This window comes from Geotrypetes seraphini, chromosome 3, assembly GCF_902459505.1.
Source record: "Geotrypetes seraphini chromosome 3, aGeoSer1.1, whole genome shotgun sequence".
Lineage (NCBI taxonomy): Eukaryota > Metazoa > Chordata > Amphibia > Gymnophiona > Dermophiidae > Geotrypetes > Geotrypetes seraphini.
In genome coordinates, this window is record NC_047086.1 from 341,355,896 (window position 1) to 341,383,646 (window position 27,751).

Sequence of the window (27,751 nt, forward strand, 5' to 3'; positions counted from 1 at the left end):
TATGTAGATTGTTACTAAAAATCATATTTTTCATATAGATGGAGGGGGTGTAAAAAAATGATGGGCCCCGGGTGTCACATATGCTAGGTACGCCACTGCAATCCACTATTACTTTTCTGTGTTTAATAGGGTCAAAGCCTTTAGTGACTGGCACTGTTACTCATGAGTTTTAAATCTGTGCTAATTCTGGCCCCAATGATTAAAAGGTTTCTCTGCTGGTAAAACTTGTTAAAGTAGTCTTATCTGGTATGCAAGCTTTCCTTCCGATGCACAAAAGGGTTCTCCATGGCTGCCACCAATCCTGGTAGCAGCCACCTAGAATCCTATGCAAATTCATTTCAAGGAGCTCATTTGTAATCTAATGAGCTTTCCTTGTGAAGCACGAAAAGGAACACCTCCCCCCATTTCCGAGGAAATTTTTACGGCAGCTCTGGGGCTGCTGGTAGCTTTTGTGTGTGTGCTGAGTAGGCAGCCCCTACTGGCTCATCTTGATCCCTCTGGAGCGGCGATCAGCTGAGTGGCAGGGGAATCCCCGATCAGCTGAGCTTGCAGGACTCCCTGAAGCTGCCTATTAGCAGCTTCAGGGCTTCCTCTACCACTCAGCTGATTTCAGCTCTGGAGCTGCGATCAGCTGAGCCAGCAGGGGAAGCCCCGATCAGCTGAGCAGCAAGGGAAGCCCCTTTGGAGAGTCACTACCAGCTCAGCTGATTGCGGCTCCAGAGCCATAATCAAGATGAGCCAGCAGGAGGGCGAGCAACAGTGGTGGCAGGAAAATTTAGCCAAAAATGACAAAGATGGAAAGGAGGAGCTGTGCCTAGCGATGTGCTTTTCTGAGAAGGTACCTTGCACAGTTCCTTTCCTTCCCCTTTTACTAGGCTGCTCTGCACAAATAGCATGAATATAATTTGCACGCTATTGTGCTGAGCATCACCCCATAAAAAAATCACTCCCAACACGGTATTTAATACCCCTATCTGTGTCTAAAACACATTCAAATTTTTCTAGATATAGTCCCCTTCTGTGCAGTGGAAATAACTCCCTGTAGACAGTGCAAGTAAAGGTGAGAGGAGGCCTGTTATCACATAGTCAGTAGCAGATTCTGGTAACCTTCCTCCTCTCCTCCCTTTATTCACAGCTTGAGGATGGAAGGTTTTCAGAAGGGATTATTCCAATGCCAATTACTGGACAGGGTGTTAAGTCGCTAAATTATTCTGCAAACAGCACAATGCTCACTTGTAAACAAGGCTCAGTGCTCCTGAGCAAATTGAAACAGACATGTGACTTTTATTTAAACATAGGCCAGATTGAGATTCTGAGGCCAAAAAGACCTCAAGGCTTTGTGCAGGTTTAGCATAGCTTTAGCGTCTTATCTTTTGGGCATGCACATGCAAAAGAGGTTTGGCATAAGAGCTTATCCTGCAAAAAGCCTAGCATTAAATACCAATGCACAGTCTATTTAAAGTAGATTGACTCATTTGAACTTTGGTGTTGGAGAAAGATTTTATGCATTCCAGGGACCACCAGAAGAACTAGCAAATCGATTCTGGAAGAGATCAAACTGGCTATGTTACTCAAAGCCCAAGTGATGAAGTTACGACTGTCTTTTTTTTTTATATATAAATTTTTATTAGAAAGATTTTTCAGGAAATACAACAGAGAACATACATCAACCATTGGGTACATCAATAGATCAGACATCAACTACTAATATTGCGCGATATACAAAAATGCACATTTTCCATACAATTTACACCCCATGAATCCCCCCCTCCTCCCCAGTCGTTCAATCATCCCCCCCTCCCCTCCCCCAGGCAAACCCCCCCCCCCCCAGAACCTTCGCTCACCATCCTATGAGCCGGCCAGGCAGAGAGAAATCAGAAACCCCTACAGGGCGTCCAATAAGGTTCCAATTGTGCTCCAAGTCAAAGAACTTGTCAGGAGCTTGTGACGGCGTTTAGCCACCACCAGTTCCATTCTCCCAATGGACAGAAATCTAGTGGTCCAGTCTGAGATAGAGGGAGCAACGTGATTTTTCCAGTGATTAGCTATGAGGCATTTAGCAGCTGCAAGACCCCAACGAAGTATCTTAGTCTGCCATGGGTGTTCTTTCTCATTATAGAAGCCCAAAAGGCAAGACTGTGGGGTCGCATCCACCATGTTTCCAACCATAGTAGACAGAACACTCGTCACTTCCTGCCAAAAGGGACCAATAGTCACGCAGTCCCACCAAATGTGTAAAAAGGATCCCACTGCTGAGCCACAGCGCCAACATTGAGCAGACACATCCGAAAACATTTTGTGCAACCGTTCAGGGGTATAGTACCACCTAGTGAGTACTTTATAGGCGTTCTCCTGAATCAAAGCACACGTAGAGGCCCGGGATACCTCCCCACAGATAACATCCCAATGTTGAGCAGTGAAGGAAAATGCTAAGTCCCAATCCCATTGCTTCTGAAAGATAGGTAGAGTAGGTAAGTGTCCCCTCCAAAACTGGTACAATACAGATAGAGGTCTGGGTACCTGTCGGAGCAACAACCACAAATTCTCAAAAGATTCCTGTTCAATACGTAATGGCATTCCCCATCCTTGAGCTTGCATGAAATGCCGTATTTGGAAATAGGCCAAATAGTCCTGGTCTGGCAAGTTAAATTTCTGCTGGAGCATGGCAAAAGATATAATCCCGGTAGACCCCATCAAGTCCCTAAAGACTCGCAGGCCATTCTGGGCCCATCTATGGAAAATCCTGTTATCACTCCCAGCTTGGAATCTGGGTTCGAATTGTATCTGGGCCAAGGAGGACACCAGTGCTCCGTTGCCCAATTTTGCTCAGGCATGGTACCACTCCGTGGCCAGATGTTGCACAAAAGGATTAACAAGACCCTGAATCCAAGATCTAGATTGTCCAGAAACCCATAGTCTATATTTCAACAGCATTCTGTCCCCCGGAACCTGTTCCTACATCACCCCACTTTTATGCTCACCCAATTCCCAGTCTAATATCAATTTCATCTGCGCTGAATGGTAATACCATTCCAAATTTGGTAATCCTCTTCCCCCCATGGAACGGTTCGCCCACAACAAGGATTGGGATATCCTAGGGGACTTACGTTGCCAAATAAAGCCACGCATCTCTTTTGTTAACCCCCTAAGTTCCCGTACTGGGACCTGCACCGGTAGTGTTTGGAACAAGAATAATAACCTGGGTAATACATTCATTTTCAGAAGAGCTATCCGTCCCCACCAGGATAGCCAAAGACCATGCCACAGTTGCAAATCCGCTCTGATGCGGCGATACAGGGGCTGATAGCTCTTCTCATAAAGCTAGGTAAGATCTTTAGGAATATGAATGCCGAGGTATTTAATCCCGTGGGTCGCCCAACGAAAAGGGAAACTACCCCGTATATTCTCTACCTCTAACGGGGTGAGGGTCAAATTTAAAATTTCTGTTTTATCAAAATTAATTTTGAACCCAGAGATTCCACCATACGAATCAAAAAGTTGTAACAGATGCGGGATAGAGACAGCAGGCCGTCCCACATATAGTAAAATATCATCCGCGAACAGCGCCACCTGATGTTCAACCCCATTCATCACGAACCCACTTAAATCGGGATGATTCCGGATGTGCATCGTCAAAGGCTCAATGGAAAGAGCGAACAGCAAAGGTGAAAGCGGGCACCCTTGTCTGGTCCCTCTACAAATAGAAATAAAGTCAGTATAATATTGATTAATACGTAAGCATGCCCTAGGATCTTTATACAGTGCCCGAATCCAAGCTATAAAATTCTGTCCCAATCCCATTCGATCTAGTACATCCCATAAGAATCCCCAAAGAACCCTGTTGAATGCCTTATCCGCATCGACAGACATCAACACAAGTTTATCCGCACACTGACTAGCTCCCCATAGTAGATTAAGGGTCCTCCTGATATTATCGCTCACCTGTCTACGCTGTATGAATCCCGCTTGATCTTGGTGGATTAAAGATGGCAACACCTTGCCCAAACGCAAAGCCAGCACCTTGGCTAGGATTTTTGCATCTAAATTTAGCAATGAAATAGGGCGATACGACCCACATGATAGGGGATCCCTCCCAGGTTTTAGAAGTAAAGTCACTCTAGCTTCCCCCATAGTAGGCGGAAGACAAGATCCCTGTGGAATCCCGTTTGCCACTCGTGCCAGTATAGGGCCTAACTGTTCGGCGAATTGTTTATTAAAAACAACCCGTGTATCCATCCAGACCCGGTGATTTCCCATTCTTCAACTTCTTAATCACTCCCATAATTTCCGTCACCTTAACTGGTTCCTGTAAGTATTCTCGATCAGATTCAGACAAAATCGGTAGGGGGACAGAATCAAGGAAAATAGCCTGATCTCCCTGGTCAATCGGGTCTGGAGGGCCGTATAATTGAGAATAAAAGGTCAAAAACTCACTTCTAATATCCAAATCTACCACCTTCAGAGCTCCCGATGGAGCACCTCGTATCCGAGTGATAATAGCTCTATTCTGTTTAATCCTGATATATCTAGCTAAGTGAGCTCCCGCCTTATTGCTATGTTCGTAAATTTGTAGACGGAAGCGTTCTCGCATCTTCTCAATATCTTCAACCTGAAGTTGGTACAATTCATCTCGCGCCCTTTTTAATTGAGTCAATACTGTCGCGTCCCGTGTTTCCTGATGTGTCCTCTCCAACACTGTCAGTCTCTGACGCAACTGGTAGAATCTCTGGGTTCTTTGGCGTTTGTATCTAGCCCCCCATTTAATAAGTTCCCCACGAACCACTACTTTCAAAGCATCCCATAATATGGCGTCGGTGACCTCCCCATTATCATTCAATTCTAAATATTCTGTTATAGTACTTGCTACCGCTGCAACAACTGGTGGAGATTCCAAAAGCGAATCATTGAGCCTCCAGTACCTGTAGCCTCCCTGATCCAACACACCAGTGCAGGCCACCCAGACGGGAGCATGGTCCGATATATGCAGGGGCTCTATTTCCGCCCGGGATAACCCTCCCATCTGGTTGCGATGTATCCACAACCCATCCAATCTAGTATATGTATTTTGAGCATGGGAGTAAAATGTGAACGTTTTCTGAGAACCATGAAGCAAGCGCCAACAGTCCACTAAGCCCAAGGAAGACATCAATTTGCCTAAAGCCCTAGCAGGACTGTTTAAGGATCTACGCCCCCCCGCCCGAGTGATCTAATACAGGATCTGGGGGGACATTAAAATCACCCCCTAGATATACCGCCCCTTTAACAAAAGAGATCAGGGTGGATTGAAGACCTCGAAAAAAGGTAACTTGACCGGAGCACGGACCATAGATATTGATGATAGTCAGCAGTTGGCCTTGTAACACTCCTTGCACTGCCAGACATCGCCCCTCTTTGTCTCTGTATATATTGTCCACCTGAAGATCCAATCCCTTTTGCACCAAAATGGCCAGCCCTCCTGCCCTTTTAGTGGCTCCCGGTCCTTGATGTGTCCAAATCAAATCAAATTGGGGTCTTTGAAGAAGACCAGTGTCCCTGGGTCTCAAATGCGTCTCTTGGAGCAAGCAAATATCCCATTTCATACATCGTAATTCTCGAAACGCCATGCTCCTCTTGCCGGGACTATTTAGCCCATTAACATTCCAGGATCCAATAAGAATCTCTGATTCCCCACCCCCTACTCTCTGCCCGGCCGGCTCATGCCGTTTAGCCAGTCCCCTCCCTCCCCCTTCCCCCCTTCGTTTAGCCGAGCTGCTTAACGCAGAATCAGCCATTATGAGAAAAGTACATCATAACAAAGAGGCTCATCTTGATCGCTATCTTAATCTCTACAGTCACATACTCTATTCGTCCCTTTCCCCTACAGTCCTAAGTTAACTCCCATTCATTCAACAATCTCACTGTCCCGACACAATCGACCATCCAAGATTATTATTATAAGTCCCACTAACCACATAATGATATACAACAAAAGTATGATTCCCTGCCATCAGTATCTAGAAGATGCAAGATATAATTAGAAGCTGGAATCCAAGAGGAACTGACAAATGCAGGGAGGAACAGCTAAATATAAACATAGCCAACCTGGGATCTCGCCCTAACAGTGAGCTGCCGTTCCCCATTCATACCACTCACTCATTCATCAACCCCTCCCATCCACCCCCTTCCATCACACAACAAATATCCAAACAGACTGAACTGTAGACTTAGAAAAAGCATTGTAAAAAATCAATGGAAATAAAACCAGCATACAATGTAAAAGCAAATACTGGTCAGATTACTGCCCATGATGGGCTCTTAATAACCAACCATTCTAATCATGTAGGAGCTCTCATAATTATAATCAGAGAGTTAGCTAAGAAATAGCTAAAGGGAACTCCTCAGTATCCAACAGTGAGATAAAACCCAACAGGAGAAGTCCATGCCAAGAATAATATGACAGTTCAGGTGCCAGATGTTGAAGGCTGAGGGATCTCTGTTGAAGCACTGTTATCCCTCGGGATAGAATTATCCGGATCCTCTGCAGGGCTCAGATCACGACTGTCCCTAGGCATCCGGCAGCCCAAGTCTTTCAGGGCCAGCCAAGCATCAGCCAAAGAATCCACCCGGCGATGTTTCCCATTTACAGTGAGCAACAACCCAAACGGGAATAGCCAGCGATACCGGTATCCCTCAGCCCGCATGAGTTGAGTCACTTCTTTAAAAGCCCGTCTCTTTTGGAGGGTCGCGGAGGCCAGATCCTGGTACACCCCTACCGCTACACCTTGCCAGGTAAAATTAGGGTGACGTCTGGCCGCTTGAAGAATCCGCTCTTTAATCGGAAAGTCCCCGAAACAGGCTATGATATCTCTATGGCCCGTGCCCCGGGCTGGGTCTAGACTCCGATGAGCACGTTGTAACACAATAACGCTCGAGTCCTCTTCATGTAGCAGGGCAGCGCAAAAATCCTGTATCACTGTCCGGGCCTCCTTGTAAAGCTCCGTGTCCGGAAAGCCTTTAAAACGCAAATTAAGGCGCCGAGAACGATTTTCCAAATCCTCTATTTGAGTCCGCAAGTCTTCTAGCTGGGACACCGCCTCGTGCAACTCGGCGGATTGTGCATGCATGGTGGTCTCCACATGCGTCAATCGGCCCTCGTTCGCTGACACCCGGGTGCCCAGTTCGCTCACCTCTGATCTTATCTCGGCCAGGGCCACCCGTACATCTGCTCGTAGCCCCACCATTTCCTCTTTCAATTCGCGGAACCACCTTTCCAAGTTCCCTTCCAAGTGTTGGGCTCCCGGATCAGTGTCTGCTACCGGTGATCCGGCATGGTTAGGCCCGGGCTGCTGCGCCATCTTAGGAGGGGCCGTTGGGGACTCAGAAGCTTGCGACCTCGTTTTTACGTTCACTGCTCCCGGATATTGGAATTTCGCTAACTTTTTCCTGCTCGCCATGCAATCACGCTGATACTGCACCTGCAACACCGCTCTCTCAGTGCTGTAGAAAGATTTTATTGAACTGGCAGTATCGAGCCCCTCCGGAGCTCGAAAATTAAGCGGCCATACTTCGCGATGACGTCACTTCCTCCGAAGTTACGACTGTCTTATTTTGGTCATACTGTCAGAAGAGAGAGATCAGTGGAGAAGGACATCATATTTGGGAAGATTGAAGGAACCAAGTGATGAGGGCAACCTGCAATCAGATGGCTGGACAGTGAGGCTATTCTGTGTAGATGCAGAGGAACTAAAAGGCTGAGCACACCAGCGGGCCGATGTTCAAAACCAAATGCAGGCACTAAAGCAGTGTATCACAAACTGTGTGCCGCCTAAGATTTCAGGAGTGCCGCGAGATGCCGGGGAGGAGGAGAGGTGCTGGCACAGGCTGACTGCCTACAGAACATGCCTCTTGCGGTGAGAGGCACATTTTGTAGGCAGTCAGCTGGTGGCAGTGCCTCGCCTTCTCTCCACGCGACTTCCCTTCCACCACAACCCTCACTGGAAGCTCAGACCTGTCTGGAGGGACTTCGCGCATGCACGGACGTTGACATGATGATGTCATGCATGCACGTGACATCATCGCATTAACATCCACGCACTTCCTGATGCCTTGAGCCGCAGCCACTACATTCAGTGTGCCACGGCTTAACAAAGTTTGCAAGACACTGCACTAGAGGCTCTAGACTAGTATCAGTGTTAAGGAGCCTAGAATGCTCAGAGGGCTGTAGCGCAGGAAAAAAATGTGTTTGCCAAAGATTAGCGCAAACAGCATGAAAATGTAGTTAGGTGCCAATGTACGCTTCATCTTCAGGTTTGCCGAGCGCATGTGCACAAGGGCTCGGCTTACTGCACAACTCTTGTGTGCATGTGCCAGGCACATTCCTCCCTCTTAACATCTCAATTCTCAACACCAACAGTGCGGATTAGCGGTATATAAGAAATAAATTACATTACATTACATTACACATATCATTTCCATGCAATTAGTTCTGAGCATTGGAAAGTTATTATGCTGTGCTGTTCTGGTGGTATTTCCCAGCTTTGGTCTGTACAGCATTGGAACTTTGAGCATCGGCCCACACGGCTTTAATGCCAAGTCTGAGAAAGTATAGAAGGGTTAATTTGTTCTTTTGCTGTATGTTTTTGAAGATTCAATGCTTGTTTATCACCTTTCCTATGAGTATACAGGCCTAGCAACTTTTTTTCATGGCCTCTGTGAAGAGAATGGTAAAAAAAAAAAAAAAAAAAGACAAGTGGACTGTTGAGAGAACACTGTTTGTGTATTAGAGCTGAGAGAAGAAAACTGTTCTGGCATATCTGTGCATGTGCTGGGATGCTATTATTTGCTTAAATATTGAAAAAATGTTATGCATTAAAAAAATTCCACAGCTCTAGCTGCCTTGGTGCAGAACCATATGTGTTCCCGCAGGTTAGTGCACAAGTTATTGCAAGTTCTATTTGCATCCAATTTGTTTATTGTACTGTATTGTAAAAAAAATCTGGTGTTATACTTGTTTTAGGAATCCAGATGTCAGCTCATGGCTCTAATGTAAGCTTACTGCATTGGCCCATCTGTAAATTGTGATGAAAAAACCATGAATGCCTCTGTTACCAACATCGCCTGTTTTGTTTTTTCTTTAGCCCAGACCTCAAGAGGTTGTCTGGTGAGGGAGTTTCGTCAGTCCTGCAGGTGCTCCGTGCTGACCATGGCTACACATAATGAGTTTGCAGTTGGTAAGAATCTGGATTGCACAACACCCTTTTATACCTCAGCTAATTGGGGTGGAGGGAGGTATTTTGGTAACAGGTTCAGCATTGTTTGTGGGGGGGTTGTTTAATCACAAAGAGGGAGGAGATGCAAGAAACTGATCTGAGAAATATCTTTCTATTTGTTGTCTTGCCTTAAATTGAGAAGGCACATAAATTTTCTGGATACCAGAGCTTTTTATTTACAGAGACCAAGTAAATCTCACATGATAGAACAAAGAGATGTGTGAACATTTCATATTGCCTAGTTTCCTTTCTCCTGTAGAGAAATCTGCATAGGCTTATGATAATTATTGTTAAGCAAATTTCTGGGTAATAAGTATGTTATTAAACATTATAGACAGCTTTGTTTGTTTGCCTTCATGTGTTAATATTTGTATGTGCTCACCTGGCAAGGGATTGGAAGGGAGGGAGGTATTGGTGATTGGTGGAGGGGGGAACTGGGACTTTCTTCTTTATATACCTAATTATGCTATAACAGTTCCTTTGCAAGTGTTGGACTACAGGCCTTGTCCTTGGCACCTTGTTGATTTATTTTTTGTGATCTTTGCATTGTTTCTGGCCTATATCAGTTTGATGCTGTTTTGTTTGGAACTGAATAAAGATGATATATTAAAAAAAAACCAAAAACATTATAGACAGCTGTGCAGCTTATAAATATTCCATGATATTATAGTATCCTCTTGTTAGGGTAACAGGGGGTGAGTATATGTCTAGCGCAGAGGTCGGCAATTTTTATAAAGCAAAGAGACATTTTATCCTAAATGTTTGACCCAAGATTTACAAAGAGCCAAATCGATAGAGAAGGGGGTTTGAGATATTCCAGGTCTCTCACGCTCTCTTTCCCCTCCCCCCCAAGGTCTATTTTCTCTCCTCTTTCCTCCAAACCCTCACAGATCTCTGTGGCTCTCATCCCTCCCTCCCCCAAACTATAGCCAAGGCTCTCTCCCCTCTCCAGGCCCCAACCCTTTGATCTCTCTCCCAACTCCAGGATTCCCCCTCCCTCCAAGAGCCTATCTAGGTACCTGGTCCAGTGGGAGTTAGGGCTATTCAGGGCAGGAGTATGGCCCTCTCTTGGCAGCTCAACCCCATAATGCCCTTGCCCCCTCCACTCTGCCATGTATAGTTTGGCCCCCCCTGGGCCTACAGAGGTCCAGTGGGGGTCTTCATGGCAAAAGCATGGCTCTCTCGCTCCTGCCTCCTTATGACTATCTTCTAAAATGGCTGCCATGACCTTTCGCAGCTGCTTGCGGCATTTCCTGTAGTACCGCAAACTGCCTCAAGAGGTCACACCATCCATTTTAGAAAGTAGCCATGAGGAGGCAGGAGCGAGAGGGCTGCACTCTTGCCATGAAGACCCCTGATGGTAGGTCTGGGGCCCTATTTGAGAAGAGCCGCATGTGGCTCGCAAGCCGCAGGTTGCTGACCCCTGGTCCAGGGTAATAAGCACACCTGTTCCTACTACTACCGTTTCCCCAAAAATAAGACCTACCCCGAAATTAAGCCCTAGTCGCCGGCAGCAGCGCTTCCCATGCCCCCCTTCCCCCCCATGCTCCCCGCTGACCCTTCCCTCTTTCCCTCCCATCCGAACCCCGACCGCGAGACTGAAATATTTGGTACCAAATGGCAGCGTCGACAGCACAGGCTGCATCGTGGCCTGCCCTTTTCACGCTCGGCCGTTTGGTGCTGCGTTGCTGATGACAACATCAGTGATGCGGCAGAGGAACGCCCGGACGTGAGAAGGGTAGGCCGCGATGCTGCCGATGCTGCTGTTTGTTTCCAGGTATTTTGGCTCTCAGTCGGGGTTCAGATGGGAGGGAGAGATGAAAGGGTTAGCAGTGGGGTGCGCGGGGTGCGCAATGGCGGTGGCAGGGGGGATGGGAGGGATAGAAGCTTCAAGGGTTAGGGATGGGAGGGAGGATGGGAGGGATAGAAGCTGCAAAGGTTCTGCTGCACAGAAGAATGGGAAAAAGGAAGGGATAGAAAGATACTGCACAAGGGGGATGAGTGAGAGGGGAGGAAAGATGCTGCACATGTGGGGGAGAGAAAGGAAATAGGAAGAATTGGGGTGGAGGAGAGGAAGGGAGAGATGATCATTGTACATTACAAAAAAAGACCTACCTGAAAATAAGACCTAGTGCCTTTTTTGGTACCAAAATTAATATAAGACAGTGTCTTATTTTTGGGGAAACATGGTACTATTTATAATTTCTATAGCACTGAAAGGCATACACAGCATTGTACATTTAACATATAATAGATGGTTACTGCTCAGAAGAGCTTACAATCTAAGTAGGATAGACAGACAGAACAAATGGGACCGATAGGGCTGGGGAGTTTCTTGCAGAGAAGATGATAGGATGGACATAGATATCTTACAGTGAGCGGGAGTTAGGAGTTGAGAACAGCCTCAAAAAGTGGACTTTTAGCTTGGATTTGAATATTGCTAGAGATAGAGCTTGATGTATTAACTTAGGCAGTCTATTCCAGACATATGGTGCAGCAAGATAGAAGGGACAGAGTCTGGCATTGACAGTGGAGGAGAAGGATATGGATAAGAGCGACTTACCCGATGAATGGCGTTCAAAGGGTGAAGCATAGGGGGAGATAAGAGGAGAAATATTGAGGAGCTTCAGAGTCTGTCAGTAAGAGGAGTTGGAAGAACTGTATTCAGAAATGGATGTGGAAACAATAAAGTGACTTGAGGAGATGGATACTTTGAGTATGGCGGCTCTGGTGGAATATAAGTCGTGCAGCAGAATTTTAAATGGAATGAAGGGGAGAAAGATGGTTGAGCAGAAGACCTGAGAAAAGTAAGTTGCAGTAATCTAAGCAAGAGGTGATGAGAGTGTGGGTAAGGGTTTTGGTAGCGGGCTCAGAAAGGAGAGATCAGATTTTGGTAATATTATAGAGGAAGGCTTTAGCGGTTTAGTTGGATCTGAGCGGAGAAGGAATCTTCACTGGCTACCCATCCCTGCATGCTTTTTTTTTTTTTTTGTTTAATCATTTTTATTGAAGTCAAACAGAGGAACAAAGGGCATACAAAAAATACCAAATGTGAACACAAGCGGCTGGTAACGATGCAAAACAATACAAGCAGCCGCACCAGCAGAGATCACAGTAATGGCATAAAGGATACATGGTTTGCATTTGAAAAACAGAAGAACAACAAAAATGCCAGAAGAAACCAGAACCAAATGAATGAGGAATCCACCGCCCCTTTAGAACTCATAAAAACTAGTATAATAGTCAATTAACGGGTAGGGTGACAGCACAGAACAGGCTCCCCAGTCCTTGAGAAAAGTAACTATGAGCGGCAAATATCTCCCAGCCGCGCTCTCAGAACACACCAACCACAAGAACAGCCCATGTCCCCCACTGGACCCCAGAAAAAGTTTTCATTAAACATAGTACCCCCCTGAAGAATCCCCTACTCAAAGATACCACACTCACACCAGCCATCACATACCATTCATACCATCACGCGCACACCACACATCCACCCCAAACAAGCACCCCCCCTACCTCCCCTCCCCATGACAAGAGACTAGAGGCAGCTGCAAGAACACTCTCCATAAAGCCAGGTAAGCCTGAACCTCTGAATTAGTGGAGCGTTTATGATAGCACAGCTCAAACCTTGCTAACTCAGACATCTGACCAAGCCAGCATTCCAAGGGGATAGCCCCTTCCTGTGTCCAATATTGTAGAATCGTCCATTTAACCATGAGGAGGGTCAGATAAATAAAATGGCACTGAGGTACAGTAAGGCCTTGAGCTTCCAGTAAAGTTTGATCACCAAGAAGCAGGGTTTTATAATCCCACTCCAGGTCACGCTGTATGACCAATTGAAGCTGCGTAAAGGAAGAATTCCATAAGATAAGTTCATGGCACTCCAGAAAGGAATGCAGAAACGTCCCAGGGGCCTGTTTGCATTTAGAGCACAAAGCAGTATCCCATAAACCCATATGGGCACCCTTGTCCTTAGTAATGTATGCCCTATGAAGAATCTTGAATTGAGTCTCCTGCCAAGCCGCGGATTTCACAAAAGCATATAAAGAGTGGAAAAGCTCCTGGAAAGTATCGGGGGTATAAGACGTGGCCAGCTCCCGATTCCACAAGTCTCGAAGAGAGTGTAAAGGCTCCGAAGAAACAGAAGAACGGATCACCCGATACCACACAGAAAGAGAACTTTGGGAGGCTGGTATACTAAGGAGAAACTCATCAAGGGGGCCGCACAGCCCCGCCGAACCATACTGTAACTGGATACTCTGAAAATAATGACGAGCTTGCAAGTAAGCAAAAAATTGTAGGCGAGGGACCGTCCACTGGTCCTGGAGTCGGGTAAAGGTGAAACATCCCTGCATGCTAAATATCATGCATAATGTATTACATCTTATGTGCAAGCTCAGCTGAACCTCTCATAAACCTTTTAATCAATTTGTGGTCCAATTCAGCCAGAAATGTTAAGAAACTTCTTCTGATTCTTCCATCACCAAAAGGGATTAAATACAAGTGCATATTTAACACACTTATCACCTACATTGGCACAAAGATCTGGAACATCCTCCTGATAACCATCAAAGCAGAACCCTATTATCTTAGACTTTGTAAAAATCTAAAATCTCATCTTTTTGAGAAAATATACTCCACACTGACAATCAGTAGTTTGTTCAAGATGAAGAGCATCAAATCTTCAGTTAATGTGGGGTCGCAAAGTCCCTCCTTGAGGGCCGCAATCCAGTCGGATTTTCAGGATTTCCCCAATGAATATGCATGAGATCTATGTGCATGCACTGCTTTCAATGCATATTCATTGGGGAAATCCGGAAAACCTGACTGGATTGCGGCCCTCAAGGAGGGACTTTGAGATCTCTGATTGTAAACTGTACTTCTAATGTCTACCCTATATTTCCCTTGTAAGAGACTCATCTTCTTTGTAGCTCCTTCTATCTCCTCCTAGCGTGCTGTCTTCTTACTCCTGTACTCTTCTGTGCATTTTGTTTATCTCTTGAATTGTACTTTGCCTTGAACCTAGTTAGGCACAAAGCAACTCATATATTGTAGATTAGATTAGATCAGGGCCGCCCAAGATCTACTGGTAGGCCAGGTTTTCAGGATATCCACAATGAATATGCATGAGAGAGATTTGCATGCACTGCCTTCTTGGTATGCAAATCTCTATTATGCATGTTTCTTTGTGGATATCCTGAAAACCTGGCCTGCCAGTAGATCTTGAGGACTGGACTTGGGCAGCCCTGGATTAGATGGATTTAGTCAAGGGAAATCTGGCTTTCCCAATCTACATTTTTTGAAGCAGTGAATAAACATGTGGATAAAGATGAGCTAGTCAATATTGTGTATCTGGGTTTTCAAAAGGCATTTGACAAAGTACTTCATGAAAACTTCTGAGGCAATTAGAAAGTCATGATATAGGAGGTAGTGTCCTATTATGGATTAAGAACTAGTTGAAAGTTAGAAAACATAGAGTAGCGTTAAATGGTAAATATTCTCAATGGAGAAGGGTAAATAGTGAGGTTTCCCAAGGTCTGTGCTGGACCCACTGCTTTGTAACACATTTATCAATGATCTAGAGATGGGAATAACTGGTAACATAATTAAATTTGCTGACAACACAAAGTTGTTAAATTGCAAGAGGATTGTGAAAAATTGCAAGAGGACCTTGTGAGACTGGGATACTTGACATCAAAATGGCAGACGACATTTACTGTGAGCAAGTGCAAAGTGATTCATGTGGGAGAGGGAACCTGAACTATAGTATGTGATGCAGGGTTCCATATTAAGAGTTATGGTCAGGAAAAGGACCTAGGTGTCATCGTTGAGGATATGTTTAAATTCTCAGCTCAGTGTGCGACGATGGCTAAGAAAGCAAATAGAATGTTAGGAATTATCAGAAAAGGAATGAAAAACAAAGATGAGAATGTTATAATACTCTTGTATCACTCCATGGTGTGGCTACTTCTTGAATACTGTGAGCAATTTTGTTTGCTGCATCTCAAAAACTATATAGCAGAATTAACATAGATACATGATGGCAGATAAAGGCCAAATGGCCCATCCAGTCTGTCCATCCGCAGTAACCATTATCTCTTTCTCTCTCTGAGAGATCCCACGTGCCTATCCCAGATAGAAACATAGATACATGATGACAGATAAAGGCCAAATGGCCCATCCAGTCTGCCCATCTGCGGTAACCATAATTTCTTTCGCTTTCTCTAAGAGATCCCATGTGCCTATCGTAGGCTTTCTTGAACTCAGGCACAATCATAGAAACATGATGGCAGATAAAGGCCAAATAACCCATCCAGTCTGTCCATCCGCAGTAACCATTATCTCTTCCTCTCTCTGAGATATCCCATACATAGAAGGATGACAAAAATGATAAAGGGGATTGGATGGCTTCCTTATAAGGAAAAACTAAAGCAGCTAGGGCACTTCAACCTGGAGAAAAGTCAGCTCAGGGGACATATGATAGAGGTTTATAAAATAGTGAGTGGAGTGAAATTAGTAGATGTGAATCTCTTATTTACTCTTTCCAAAAATACTAGAGGGTATGCAATGATACTATTAAGTAGTGGATTTAAAACAAAGCAGAGAAAATATTTCTTCGCTCACCCCCTCCTTTACAAAGCCGCGCTAGCGTTTTTAGCGCTGGCTGCCACGGTAACAGCTCAGATGCTCACGGAATTGCTATGCTTGTAGTTTTGGAGACAGAAACTTAATGAAATATATTATCTAGTGACTCTTCTTATTAATATAACCGGGAGCCATCAGAAGCAGCACTCTATTATGTGATAAGCACAGATGAAAATAGAGTTTTAATAATAATTATAATTTTATTCTTATATACCACCAAAGCCATAATAGTTTGAGGCGGTTTACAATAAGAAGTGCTGGACAATCAGAGAAAAAGCACAATGTAAAATCATCAAATAGCTACATACGAATAAAAGAAGTAAAACAATGAATCCTTAGGTTACAAATCAATTAAACAATTTCGTTTTTACTGATTTTCTAAAACTAAAATAGGATGAGGAATGCTTCATGATATTACCTAGCCAATCGTTCAATTTACCAGCCTGGAAAGCAAGAGTTCTGTCCAGGAATCTTCCTCGTAGGTTCCGGTTTGATTCTTCTAATTTTTAAATTTTTTATCAATTTTATAGAATAGTATTCCTTATCCATTCTTATCAAATCTTAATACAATAAATAGTTTTAAACTTATCTTGTAACTCTGATAAGGCGTATCGCCAAAGTTAAACCAACCGGTACTCAGTAGTGGGGAGTGTGTGGTGCAGTGGTTAGAGCTACAGCCTCAGCACCCTGAGGTTGTGGGTTCAAATCCCTCACTGATCCTTATGACCCTGAGCAAGTCACTTAATCCCCCCATTGCCCCAGGTACACTGGAAATATGATAAAGTACCTGAATATAAACCACTTAGGATATAAGTGGTATATAAATAATTAAATTAATTAATTAAATTTTTTAAAATAATCAAAAAAACATCACCGACATGCATGTTTCATTTGCATGTACTGTATATTCCCAAACTGTTTCAGGGTGTATTGTTCTAAAAAGACAAACATTTCATTAGTATTGTGACTCCAAATTCACAAAAAGATATCCTAATATCTATATTGCAATTCTTACTTACTTATTGTTAATGTTTTAACATGGTAGACCTTCGTGTTCACTTCAGTGTCTCTCTAATTGAGGGAACAGCCCACCTTCTATGTCATAAATAATGCGGAGCAATCTGATTGGACCACCACCTCAAAGACTATCTAATCAAAAAGCCATGTTCCCCAGAAATGGCTTTATGCAGATGTCTAACAATAGCATTGCAAGGCACTTTGTAATCTTGTTTGGATGAAGGGCAATCCACCATCTAAAATTCTTAACATTATTATGAATGTCTTAGGGTCTGCCTCACCACCCACAGAGGCTTTTTGCTAGTTCTCTGAAGAATTCCATTCGACCTTCATCAGCAAGCATTTTTGTCAGTACTCCAAAGTTTTACAGAACAATGGTTCCGATATAAAGTGTTTCAGTCTATTTTTATTTTTAGATTTTTAATCAAAATGTGCATTAGATCTCATGGAGCTGGAGGGATTTACTTGCTGTATGTGGTTGAACATTGCGATATTTTGGTAATCTATGCACCCAGTGACTGATTGGTTTCATAGATACATCACAATCAGGCTGGCTTGTGCCAGGGGTGGAATGTGCTTTTTTTATATTGAAGGGTTTTGTTTTTTTTGTCATATGCTTACTGCTTAGCCTTGGGCAAGGGAGCAGGGAAGAGTCAGTGAGTAGTCCTTCTTACATTTTTAGTTGGACAGTCTCAGCTAATGTTAACACTTTCCCAGTCATGGTGTAAGGTATCTGTAAGGAAGGGAGTGAGGAGTAGAGGTCTGCACGGGGACCCCCCTCTGGCCCACGGGACTCCCACGGGGATGGAAGGCTTTGGAAGCAGGGTTCATCCATATAATATAATGGACACGTCAGCCTTAGTAAAAGAGGGGGTTTATAAGTTAATTACCTGAACAGAAAACAAAAAAAGGGTTCCACCAAAGAGATTCCACAAGGAAAACAGCAGCGGAAACACAAAAGAAACTGTGGAATTGATGATCCTGTCAGAAGTAATTGCTGCTTTTTATGGGGATGGGCGGTGATGGAGTTAATTCCTTGCGGGGATGGGTGGGGACGGAGAGGATCCTGACGGGGACGGGTGGGGACAGAGAGGATCCTGGCGGGGATGGGTGGGATTTCTGTCCCCGCACAACTCTCTAGTGAGGAGTAAGACCATGGAACAGATTTTTAAAAACTTTATTCCTATAATTGCATGCTGTACTGCCCAGAGGAGACAAGAATGTTAACAGAATTTTTTTTTTTTTTGTTAAAGTACCTGCTCAAAATGTGGGTAAATGTATGCAGACCGAGAGGAGGTCTGGAGGCAGGCATGGTGAGGGGTTTCAATTACACATATATGAGTGGCCAGAAATTTATTTATTTATTTATTTAACTCATTTTCTATCCCATTATCCCCAAAGAGCTCAGAACGGGTTACAAGTTAAACATACATAATATACACTTAATGGGTTATGATTTGCCATAATTCCAGTACAAGTTTTATGATACAAGATGGCTCCTGACCAGTTAAATAGCTGGTTTGGGACTAATCGGTCATTATTAGAAGCATTAAACTGGTTAGTGCCACTGAAAATGACCAGTTAGACATTGATTCTATAAAAGACGCTTACAGTTGGGCACCTAGATCAGTGCGCCTAGCCAATCTAGGTGCCTAACTTAATTTTTTAAATTTATTCTGTAATTGAAAGCGCCATTAAAAACCAATTAAAAAAAAAACGAATTTGCCTGTAGGCACTTAAATCGGTATGTGCATCTGGTAGGCATCTACACCGAGGCGCCTACCAGTGCCTACACAGTAATTATCGATCATATAAACAATTTCATCAAAGTACACGTTTTACAAACTCACGCTAACTGGCCTCCTCATTAGTCCCATTGGTTTATTTTTTTATACTTATAAATAGTTAGTTAAATAGCAATCAGTTCATTTATTCAGTCTTCTTTAGACTTATTATTCTGTTATTTTTAATAGAATAGCTAAATACATTCAAATTAGTCAGCCATGTACTTAGCTTTGCTTAACAATACTACCTCTCCCCGAGATCAGATGGGCTCAGGCACATTCAGGGTGGTATGGCCGTAGTCATATGCGTGGTATCCTTGATGTGGGATTTAATCTTTAGTACTTCTGGTTGTAAAAATAAATCGATAAATTTTGACAAAGGCTCAAGAATAGAATTTTTCATAGAGACAATCGGTCATTCGGGTGGCTGATTCAGCCATTTGTGTACTTTGGGAAGAAAATATATCTTTGGAGTAACAGGGGACAGATTCTTCAGGAAATTCAACTCTTTTAATGTAATAATTTTCTCTTTGTATGCCTGATTTACCAGTGTATTGATCTTCATAAGCAAATCGGTAGTGGGATTGGTTGAAAGATGTTCATAAAACATAGCATCATCCAGCTGGGAGTGGGCTTCCATCAAATAATCAGGCCATGCTTGTATTACCACTGCCCCCCCCTTGTCTGCTCAAGAAATGTGTATGGCCCTGTTCTCCTTCAGTTGTTTCATGGCCATCCATTCAGCAGAGGACATATTGTAATGTTGGGGGGGCTTGTTCCAATAAGGCTAAGTACGGCAATACCAGATCTTTGAAGGTTATAAGATGAGAAGGAAGGGGAATTAGAGGTAACCATCTTTAGTTTTTCATAATTAATGAAGTATCCCCTTCAAATTAATGTTCTGCAAAGTACAGCTTAAGATGAAGCTTGCGTATTAAACTGTAAATTGCCAATCGTGTTTCAAAGGCATTGTATTTTGCGGTAGGTACAAAGCCTAATCTTGGATCTAAAACCGAAAGTTCCATAACTGATAATGCAATGCCTGAGATATTTATCACGGTTGAGTTGTCCTGTATTGAGATTGAGTTTGTGGGCCTGATATTGTAGTTGACGGTGGTTGAAATCCTACTCGACGCGCCCCTCTTTGTCTGTTGCGACCTCGCTGACCTTGGGTTAATAAACCTCTTTGTCCACGCTGCCCTCTACTACTCATTGAGCTACCTCTACCACTATTACATGTAGAGCCTACTGATGTTTGGTCATCATCAAATGGTTGTGTATTAGTATTGGTAATATTTTTAAACAACCATAGATATACTTGTAATCTTTCTCATCACGTTTAAATTTCTTGATTTTAGTGCGTTTAATGCTTTCCCTATATGTATCCAATGTCTGTTGTAATTCCTGCTCTTTTTGTTTGAATTCATCCTCATTTGTAATCAGTTGTTTTAATGGTTTGCTTCAATTGTTCAATTGATTCTTTCAACTCACTTTCCAGTTTGGTAATCTGTTTTATTATTAATAGCATCAAATTCATTGCACATTTATTCAAAATAGCTACCCATTTGTCTTTGAATTGCACATCATAAGAAAATAATGTGGGTCCTTTTTGAATTCTCAGACCTCTGGGAATCATGCTTTGGGACACATATTGGGCTAGAGTGTTGCCATGTAATTCTGCTCGAATCAAACGTTTTCCCTGATTTTCCCTTTCTGACCATGTAGGAATATTACTTGCGGCCATGTCATTATAACACAGCGTGGGGCGGTTTATTAGAACTGTCCTTTGTTGCTCAGTGAGCTGAAAATATCCTTGTTTACTTGTGCCATTTTGTAAAACAATCACTAGGGGCTTGATGATGATTCAAAAATTTAGTTCTCAAAAATTGATCATATAAACAATTTCATCAAAGTACACTTTTTACAAACTTTGCAAAACTTGCTAGTATTAAACCTTTGGGTCTTCAGAATGCCAGATAAGTCAATAGACTCATGCTGACTGGACTCCTCATTAGTCCCATTGGTTTATTTTATATACTTATAAATAGTTAGTTAAATAGCATTCAATTCATTTATTCAGTCTTCTTTAGACTATGGGTGAGGCCTTAGGCACATGGGCCAAACTAAGATTCCGGTTGGCCCAGGTGCCTAAGGCTCCTCCTATGGGTGGGGCTTTAGGCGCCTGGGCCAATCAGGCCCTAGGCTTCTCCTTGGTGCATCTCACAATCCACCGGGAAGAGGCAGGCCTGCCATTCTGAGGAAGGCAGGCCTGTCGGCCAGAGGGAGGACCGATCCATCCATCTGCTAAGGTTAGAGGGGGGTCCAGGGGGTTGGGTGTTAGGGGGAGTCTGAGTGGGAGTGGAAGGGGTATTCGGGGGGGGTGCACGGTCCGTTAGGGGTTCGGGGGGGGGGGATTGTCCGGCAGGATGGATTGGGCACCCAACTGCTGGCAATCAGATGGGTGTTTGTAGGGGGTAGGGGGTTTGTGTCCGGCAGGAGGGATTGGGCACCCTCCTGCTGGGAAACATTCAGGGAAGGTTCAGGGAATTGCAACAGGAGAGATTAGGCATCTCTCCTGCTGGGAAACATTCAGGGTGGTCACGGGGGATCGTAGCAGGAGAGATTAGGCATCTGTCTTGCCATGATAGTTACCAGTGTGTGGGGAGGTGGGTTGCCTGGACCGCGATCAGCTCAGCTGCCCGATTCAGAACTTATACCTGTTTTGACTTGGTCTAAGTCAAAACTTATAAGTTCTATCTGGCAATCTGTCAAACCTTTTTGGTTATGGCTGCCAGATGACTAAGCCTAGGTCAGCCCAACTTCCACCCTATCCACTCCTCCAAAAATGCCCCTTTTCACTCTGGGCTTACAGAGGTAGTGAAAAGGCCTAAGCTGGTTTTAGATACGTCTACAACCAGTTTTGATTATTGGTACTTGGACAATCTTTCTTTTTGATCGTCCAAGTACTGACTTAGTCTGCTTTTTGGATTTTTTTTTTTTTTTTTAATCATGAGCCCCATAGCACACAATAAAGGAGAAGAAAGGGGGGGAAAAAAACAAGCAAACCCATACTGTTTTTCTGTTACCATGTACAAGTGATGTCTTATGACAGGGGTAGGGAACTCCGGTCCTCGAGAGCCGTATTCCAGTTGGGTTTTCAGGATTTCCCCAATGAATATGCATGAGATCTATTTGCATGCACTGCTTTCAATGCATATTCATTGGGGAAATCCTGAAAACCCGACTGGAATACGGCTCTCAAGGACCGGAGTTCCCTACCCCTGTCTTATGACAAGAGAGAATTAAATAACCTCAACCTCTGCATTTGCAACACTGCCTGTACAAATCTCAGGCAGGGCCCACTGTGAAGATTAATAAAGTGATATCTAGGATGTAAATCTGGCTCTGAAGCACCCAGACAATCCATGCTGATGGATGGCTTGCTGAAACTCTTGTGAAATACCATGTTTACCATTTACCATGGCTACTACACATATCCCATGGGTCAGCAGCCACTCCAGATGGCTTGTGAGCTTTCTTAGGTCTTTAACAGTCATCACCAATCAGATGTGCTCCCCTTCTCCTCCCCATTATTACAGGAAACAGATTTTACACCATTCTACATATAGAGGTCATTCAACAGGTAACTTACTGGTGGCAGCTACCCATACTTTGCTAAAAACAGAGCAGCATAATAATTATTTACTCTTCTGCCAAGCAACACCCTTTGTTGATTTTGTAAAACAGAAATGTTTAACAGCGGAAGCTGGAATGGCCCGCTTTCTTAATGGTAACATCATCCAGCCCTTCAAACCCTTAAACAAACCCCAAAGAAGACACCTAAACGTGCGTGGTGAAACCTGGCCGCAGCCCTGTTTATTGTAAATTAACATACTTAAATAACATTTAAATAATATAAATAACAGTACAATCAACTTTTAAATAACCGTTTATCTATTAAAACCTTCACAATGGTATCACCATTGTGACCCAGATCCCGAGCTACTGACACAGATGTAAATGGCCCCCGACCCTGCCATCCAAGCAAGGGTCCGAGGGGTGGCATGTCCCCACATGCCCCATTGTCCAAGGTCATCCGACCAACCAGGCACGGCTCCCAACCGGCCCACCGCTCATCCCCATGATGAGACCAGCCGCCAGTAGCTCGGGATACCGCCTACCAATGCAAACTCACACCCCAGGTACTAACGGGCGGGAGGGCGGGAAAGTTGTCTCGGAGGACCGGAAACCCTTAAGGTCCTCCGAGACCCTCCTTAAATAATCCCTCCACCCCCCGCACCCCCCCACGGCCGCGACACTGACTTATCAGAGGCCAGTCCCTCGGCGGGACGGCCTCTGCCCGCCCAATTTCCTTTCCTACCTAACCCCCCCCCCCTTTTTCCCGAAACCTACTCGGCGGACGGCCCCGCGGGCCTTCCAGCTCCGCGTTAGAGCCGTCCGTCGAGACTAGCTCTCGGACTTTTTATAACAGCGGAAGCTGGAATGGCCCGCTTTCTTAATGGTAACATCATCCAGCCCTTCAAACCCTTAAACAAACCCCAAAGAAGACACGTAAACGTGCGTGGTGAAACCTGGCCGCAGCCCTGTTTATTGTAAATTAACATACTTAAATAACATTTAAATAATATAAATAACAGTACAATCAACTTTTAAATAACCGTTTATCTATTAAAACCTTCACAATGGTATCACCATTGTGACCCAGATCCCGAGCTACTGACACAGATGTAAATGGCCCCCGACCCTGCCATCCAAGCAAGGGTCCGAGGGGTGGCATGTCCCCACATGCCCCATTGTCCAAGGTCATCCGACCAACCAGGCACGGCTCCCAACCGGCCCACCGCTCATCCCCATGATGAGACCAGCCGCCAGTAGCTCGGGATACCGCCACAAGCCTGTAACCCGTTACAGGCTCCCCCAATAAACAGAGCTGCAACTAAGAGTCCAACACACGCTCGCAGCAGGTAGCAAAATCGTCAAGTAAGAGGTCCCACCCAATATCCGAAAGATGCACCTGATCCCGGAAAAACAAACCTGAACAACAAACATCAACCCAGGAATGTCTAATCTGAACCCCGCCCCGAGCTTCCACCCACCGACCAATCTGTCTATTCACCTTAATGAGTCCCCGAGTCCATCGTCGAGACACCAACCGCTTCGGCCGCGGAATAATGTCCGACCAGACGAGTCGTGCCCCCGGAAACCAACCCTGTATCACCCCCAGATCCCCTATCACCATGTCAATCAAATGTTTCCCACTGAGCGCATCCACATCATTGCCCCCGAGGTGGAAAAGCAATAGATCGGGACGCCGAGCTCGATGCCGCAGCTCCTCCATTAGGGGGAGCAGCTGGAGCCAACGCATCCCCCGCTGACCCCACCAGGAGACGTAGACTCCGCGATGATGGAGACCCAAGTGCTGACCACCCGGTCGAATCACCGCGCGCTCCCCGGCCCAATGGACAAAGGAGTGTCCAACGATCCAAACTGACAGGACACGACGCGCCGCACCTGAAAAGCAAAACCCAGCAGTCAAGCCAAATTCCCTAGAACTCAAGAGGTTAGTAACAAGAAGCCATGCAGTGCACCCGCCCGCACATCCCCGAACCGCAAACATCTAACCCAGAACTCAACAGCCCGCCGAACCACCCTATCCCAGGAGCTCCCATTAACCCAATCTACCTGACTGCGCATTCCCATGCAGGGCATCTATCGGGCGGATGTAGCCACGATACGCACCTGAAGACCATCTGCCCAGCCTTTGAATGGCCCCTTCGGGAACACCAGCCTCGAAAGCACTAGTGGCAGCTCCGATGCGAAAAGAGTGCGTGCCAAAGCGCGCCGGCTCTGCACCGCACCGTCCCAGAGCCCGACGCAAGACAGTCAGGAATTGGTAACGAGTAAGACGGACACCATCCGCGTGCAGTAACAAGGCCAAGTCAGAGCTAGGTCGAATCGCCATACAGGCTTCCAGCGACTGGACCGGGCATGAAGCACAGCCCACCACTCGGCGCAAGACCAAAGTGCGCCCCCTGCCCAGCTGATCCGACTTAGACCGGGCAATGAACAAGCGCACCGCATCCCCAGACATACTTACCTGTCTAAACAATAGACCTCGCAAACCCAGGGAGTCGGCCGGGTGGACAAGCAACTCACCCACCCGCAGCGCTCCAAAGAAAGCCAAGGAAAAGGCCACCCTAAACAAACAAGCCTCAAAACTAGAACTTGCAACCACAGGCAATACCGCAATGAGACGCAACAATAAGGCATGTGTGATGGGCAGCCGGGCATCTGGCAGCCGCGGAGCCACCCGATCCCAGGCCGCCAACATCCTGCGAGGCAAAAACCCGGATGTAGGGCAGGACCACCCGAAGGCCCTACAAAAATAAGCAAAGCCTGCCAGGTGCCCCGCTGCCGCACTCCGGGAAAAACCCTCCTGTTGAGATCCCGCTAAGAATTCCGCTAACAAGACCTCAGAGACAGGACCGGGGACCCAACCCCGCGTATGCCGAAATCGACAAACAGTCACGAAACCCCGATTGTATCGAATCCACGTGGCTGGCGCTACCGATCGCTGCAACAAGCTCCAGATCCGTTCACCAACAAGCCCCATAAATGTTCCGGCATCGGCGACCCCTCCTCCTTCGCCGAAGGCGCCAACTGGCGAAACTGCAAAAATTGAAAGCGAGAAAGTGTATCAGCAAGCCTGTTCTGAACTCCAGGTACATGTCGAGCCCGGATATACAAATTAAGGCGCAAACAGCGCAAGACCAGCTCCCGCATTACCCTATTCACCTGTAAACATTTTGCAGCCTGCCTATTCACTACCTCAACCACCCCCATGTTGTCACACCAGAAAACCACACGCCGGTTCCGCAACTTCTCTGGCCACAACTCACACGCGACTAACAAGGGGAAAAGCTCCAAAAGGGTCACATTACGAGTAAAACCTGCCTTCCGCCAACTCTCAGGCCATGCCGCCGCGCACCAGTCCCCCCGACAGTAGAGTCCGAAGCCTACGCCCCCTGCTGCATCCGATTGCAGCTCCAGATCCACACTGGAGGTATCCGGGAACTGAATGGGAAGCGAACCATTGAAATGAGCTAAGAAGATAGACCACATATGCAGATCTGCCCGAATCCCAGCCGAAATCCGAACAAAGTGTCTACGATCCCGAACACCGGATCCCATCGCCGCCGCTAAACGACGAGAAAAAGCCCGTCCCATACCCATACTTTGCTAAAAACAGAGCAGCATAATAATTATTTACTCTTCTGCCAAGCAACACCCTTTGTTGATTTTGTAAAACAGAAATGTTTTCATAAGCATCTCTTTCATGCTAACAGTCCTGCCCCATTTTTTTGAAAGACTTGGTAAACAGTAGGTGACATCAAACGTGTGGTGCCTAGGGAGGTCTAAGACGTTCACATTTGATCTTCACCTGCAATCCTAGAGTAACTTTTAACAGCTTGAATGAAAGTAGGATGCTGTGATTCTGCTCTCCTCTCTGATGCTGAGTCAGTGATGGAATATAGATTGCAAACTGCAGTGAGTATGTTTTCTTAACCCATGGCACAATGGTGTGCCCCAAAGAGATTCTAGGTGTGCCAAGAGAGAGTCCAGAATTTTACTTTATTTTTAAAAATTCCCTTCATAAGTATACCCTAGAAAAGATGACTTGTACGTCGCATATGCAAGATTCTGTCAATGTTATGAGCTTGTGTGTGTGTAAGGATACAACCGCCCAGACAAGCGTCATTCTTTGATGTGATTGGTCCTTGAAAACTAATGGCAAGTAATTTTAGTTTTAATTTTATTTTTTTTATGCAGTAGTTATCCTAACATGAGCAATCAAGGCTTTGTTATTGTTTGGATCTTCTTATCCTTGCGAACTTGGATTTTCAGCTCTGACAGAAATTAAATTAAAAAAATAAAAAGAACAACTATAGATGGTGGGTGATGAAATTTGTGTTTGCTTGTTGACTATCAAGACGTGTTTTGAGTTAAAATAAGCACATCTATCTCGTTGATTAACAATTCTATTCTATCAACTTTAGTTTCACCATTGTTACAATTACCCATACATAGCTTAAAGACTTTAAATAAATAACTCTCAAATTTAATTTTTTCTTGGTTTTGCAATTTTATAATTTCAATTGCAATGTGCTGTGAAAAACATTTGCTCCGTTTAGTATGCTAGAGCTAAACTTGTTTGAGAGACACTGTATTAACTTAATGAGGTTCTAGTCACTCAGCTATGTCCAGCTAGCAATGCATAGTCCATGTTAGGCAGTAGTGTTAGTGGATCATGGATTTGATGCACCACCTCACTGTGGCACAACCAAAGTAGTTTGCATTTACTATTTGCAGGTACTTTTTCTGTCCTGAGTTTTTGTAACTGAAGCAATGGAGGGTTAAGTGAGTTCTGAAGAGCTGCAGTGGTAATCAAACCCAGTTCCCCAGATTCTTAGCTCACTACATAAACCATAATGACATAAGAACATAAGAATAGCCTTACTGGGTCAGACCAATGGTCCATCAAGCCCAGTATCTCGTTCTCACGGTGGCCAATCCAGGTCACTAGTACCTGGCCAAAACCCAAGGAGTAGCAACATTTCATATTACCAATCCAGTGCAAGCAGTGGTTTTCCCCATGTCTTTCTCAATAACAGACTATGGACTTTTCCTCCAGGAACTCGTCCAAACCTTTCTTAAAACCAGCTGTGCTATTTGCTCTTACCACAACCTCTGGCAGTGCGTTCCAGAACTTAACTATTCTCTGAGTGAAAATTTTTTCTTTCTATTGGTTTTAAAAGTATTTCCCTGTAATTTCATCGAGTGTCCCCCCCAGTCTTTGTAATTTTTGATTATAATGTTTATTTTACTGCCAGTGAAAGAGAACATTAATAATCCCATTTATCCTGGTTTTAATTTTATTTAATTCACTTTTAACATTATTTAATTTTTTTTTTTTTTTGAACATTTCTTCCACTTAGCCATTTTGACTATTAGGAATCTCAATAAACACAGTTG

General features: G+C 44.7%; 1 protein-coding gene across 2 annotated transcripts in view; it reads left to right on the top strand.

The window, feature by feature from the left end:
• The window catches only part of TOGARAM2 (TOG array regulator of axonemal microtubules 2), a 203,215-nt gene that overhangs the window by 31,625 nt on the left and 143,839 nt on the right, over window positions 1-27,751 (top strand). For both annotated transcript variants that reach the window (XM_033935971.1, XM_033935970.1), the window contains exon 2: window positions 9,117-9,209. In XM_033935971.1, the coding sequence (XP_033791862.1) occupies window positions 9,182-9,209 (28 nt within the window). In that variant the 5' untranslated portion in view covers window positions 9,117-9,181. The remainder of the gene's footprint in view (window positions 1-9,116; window positions 9,210-27,751) is intronic.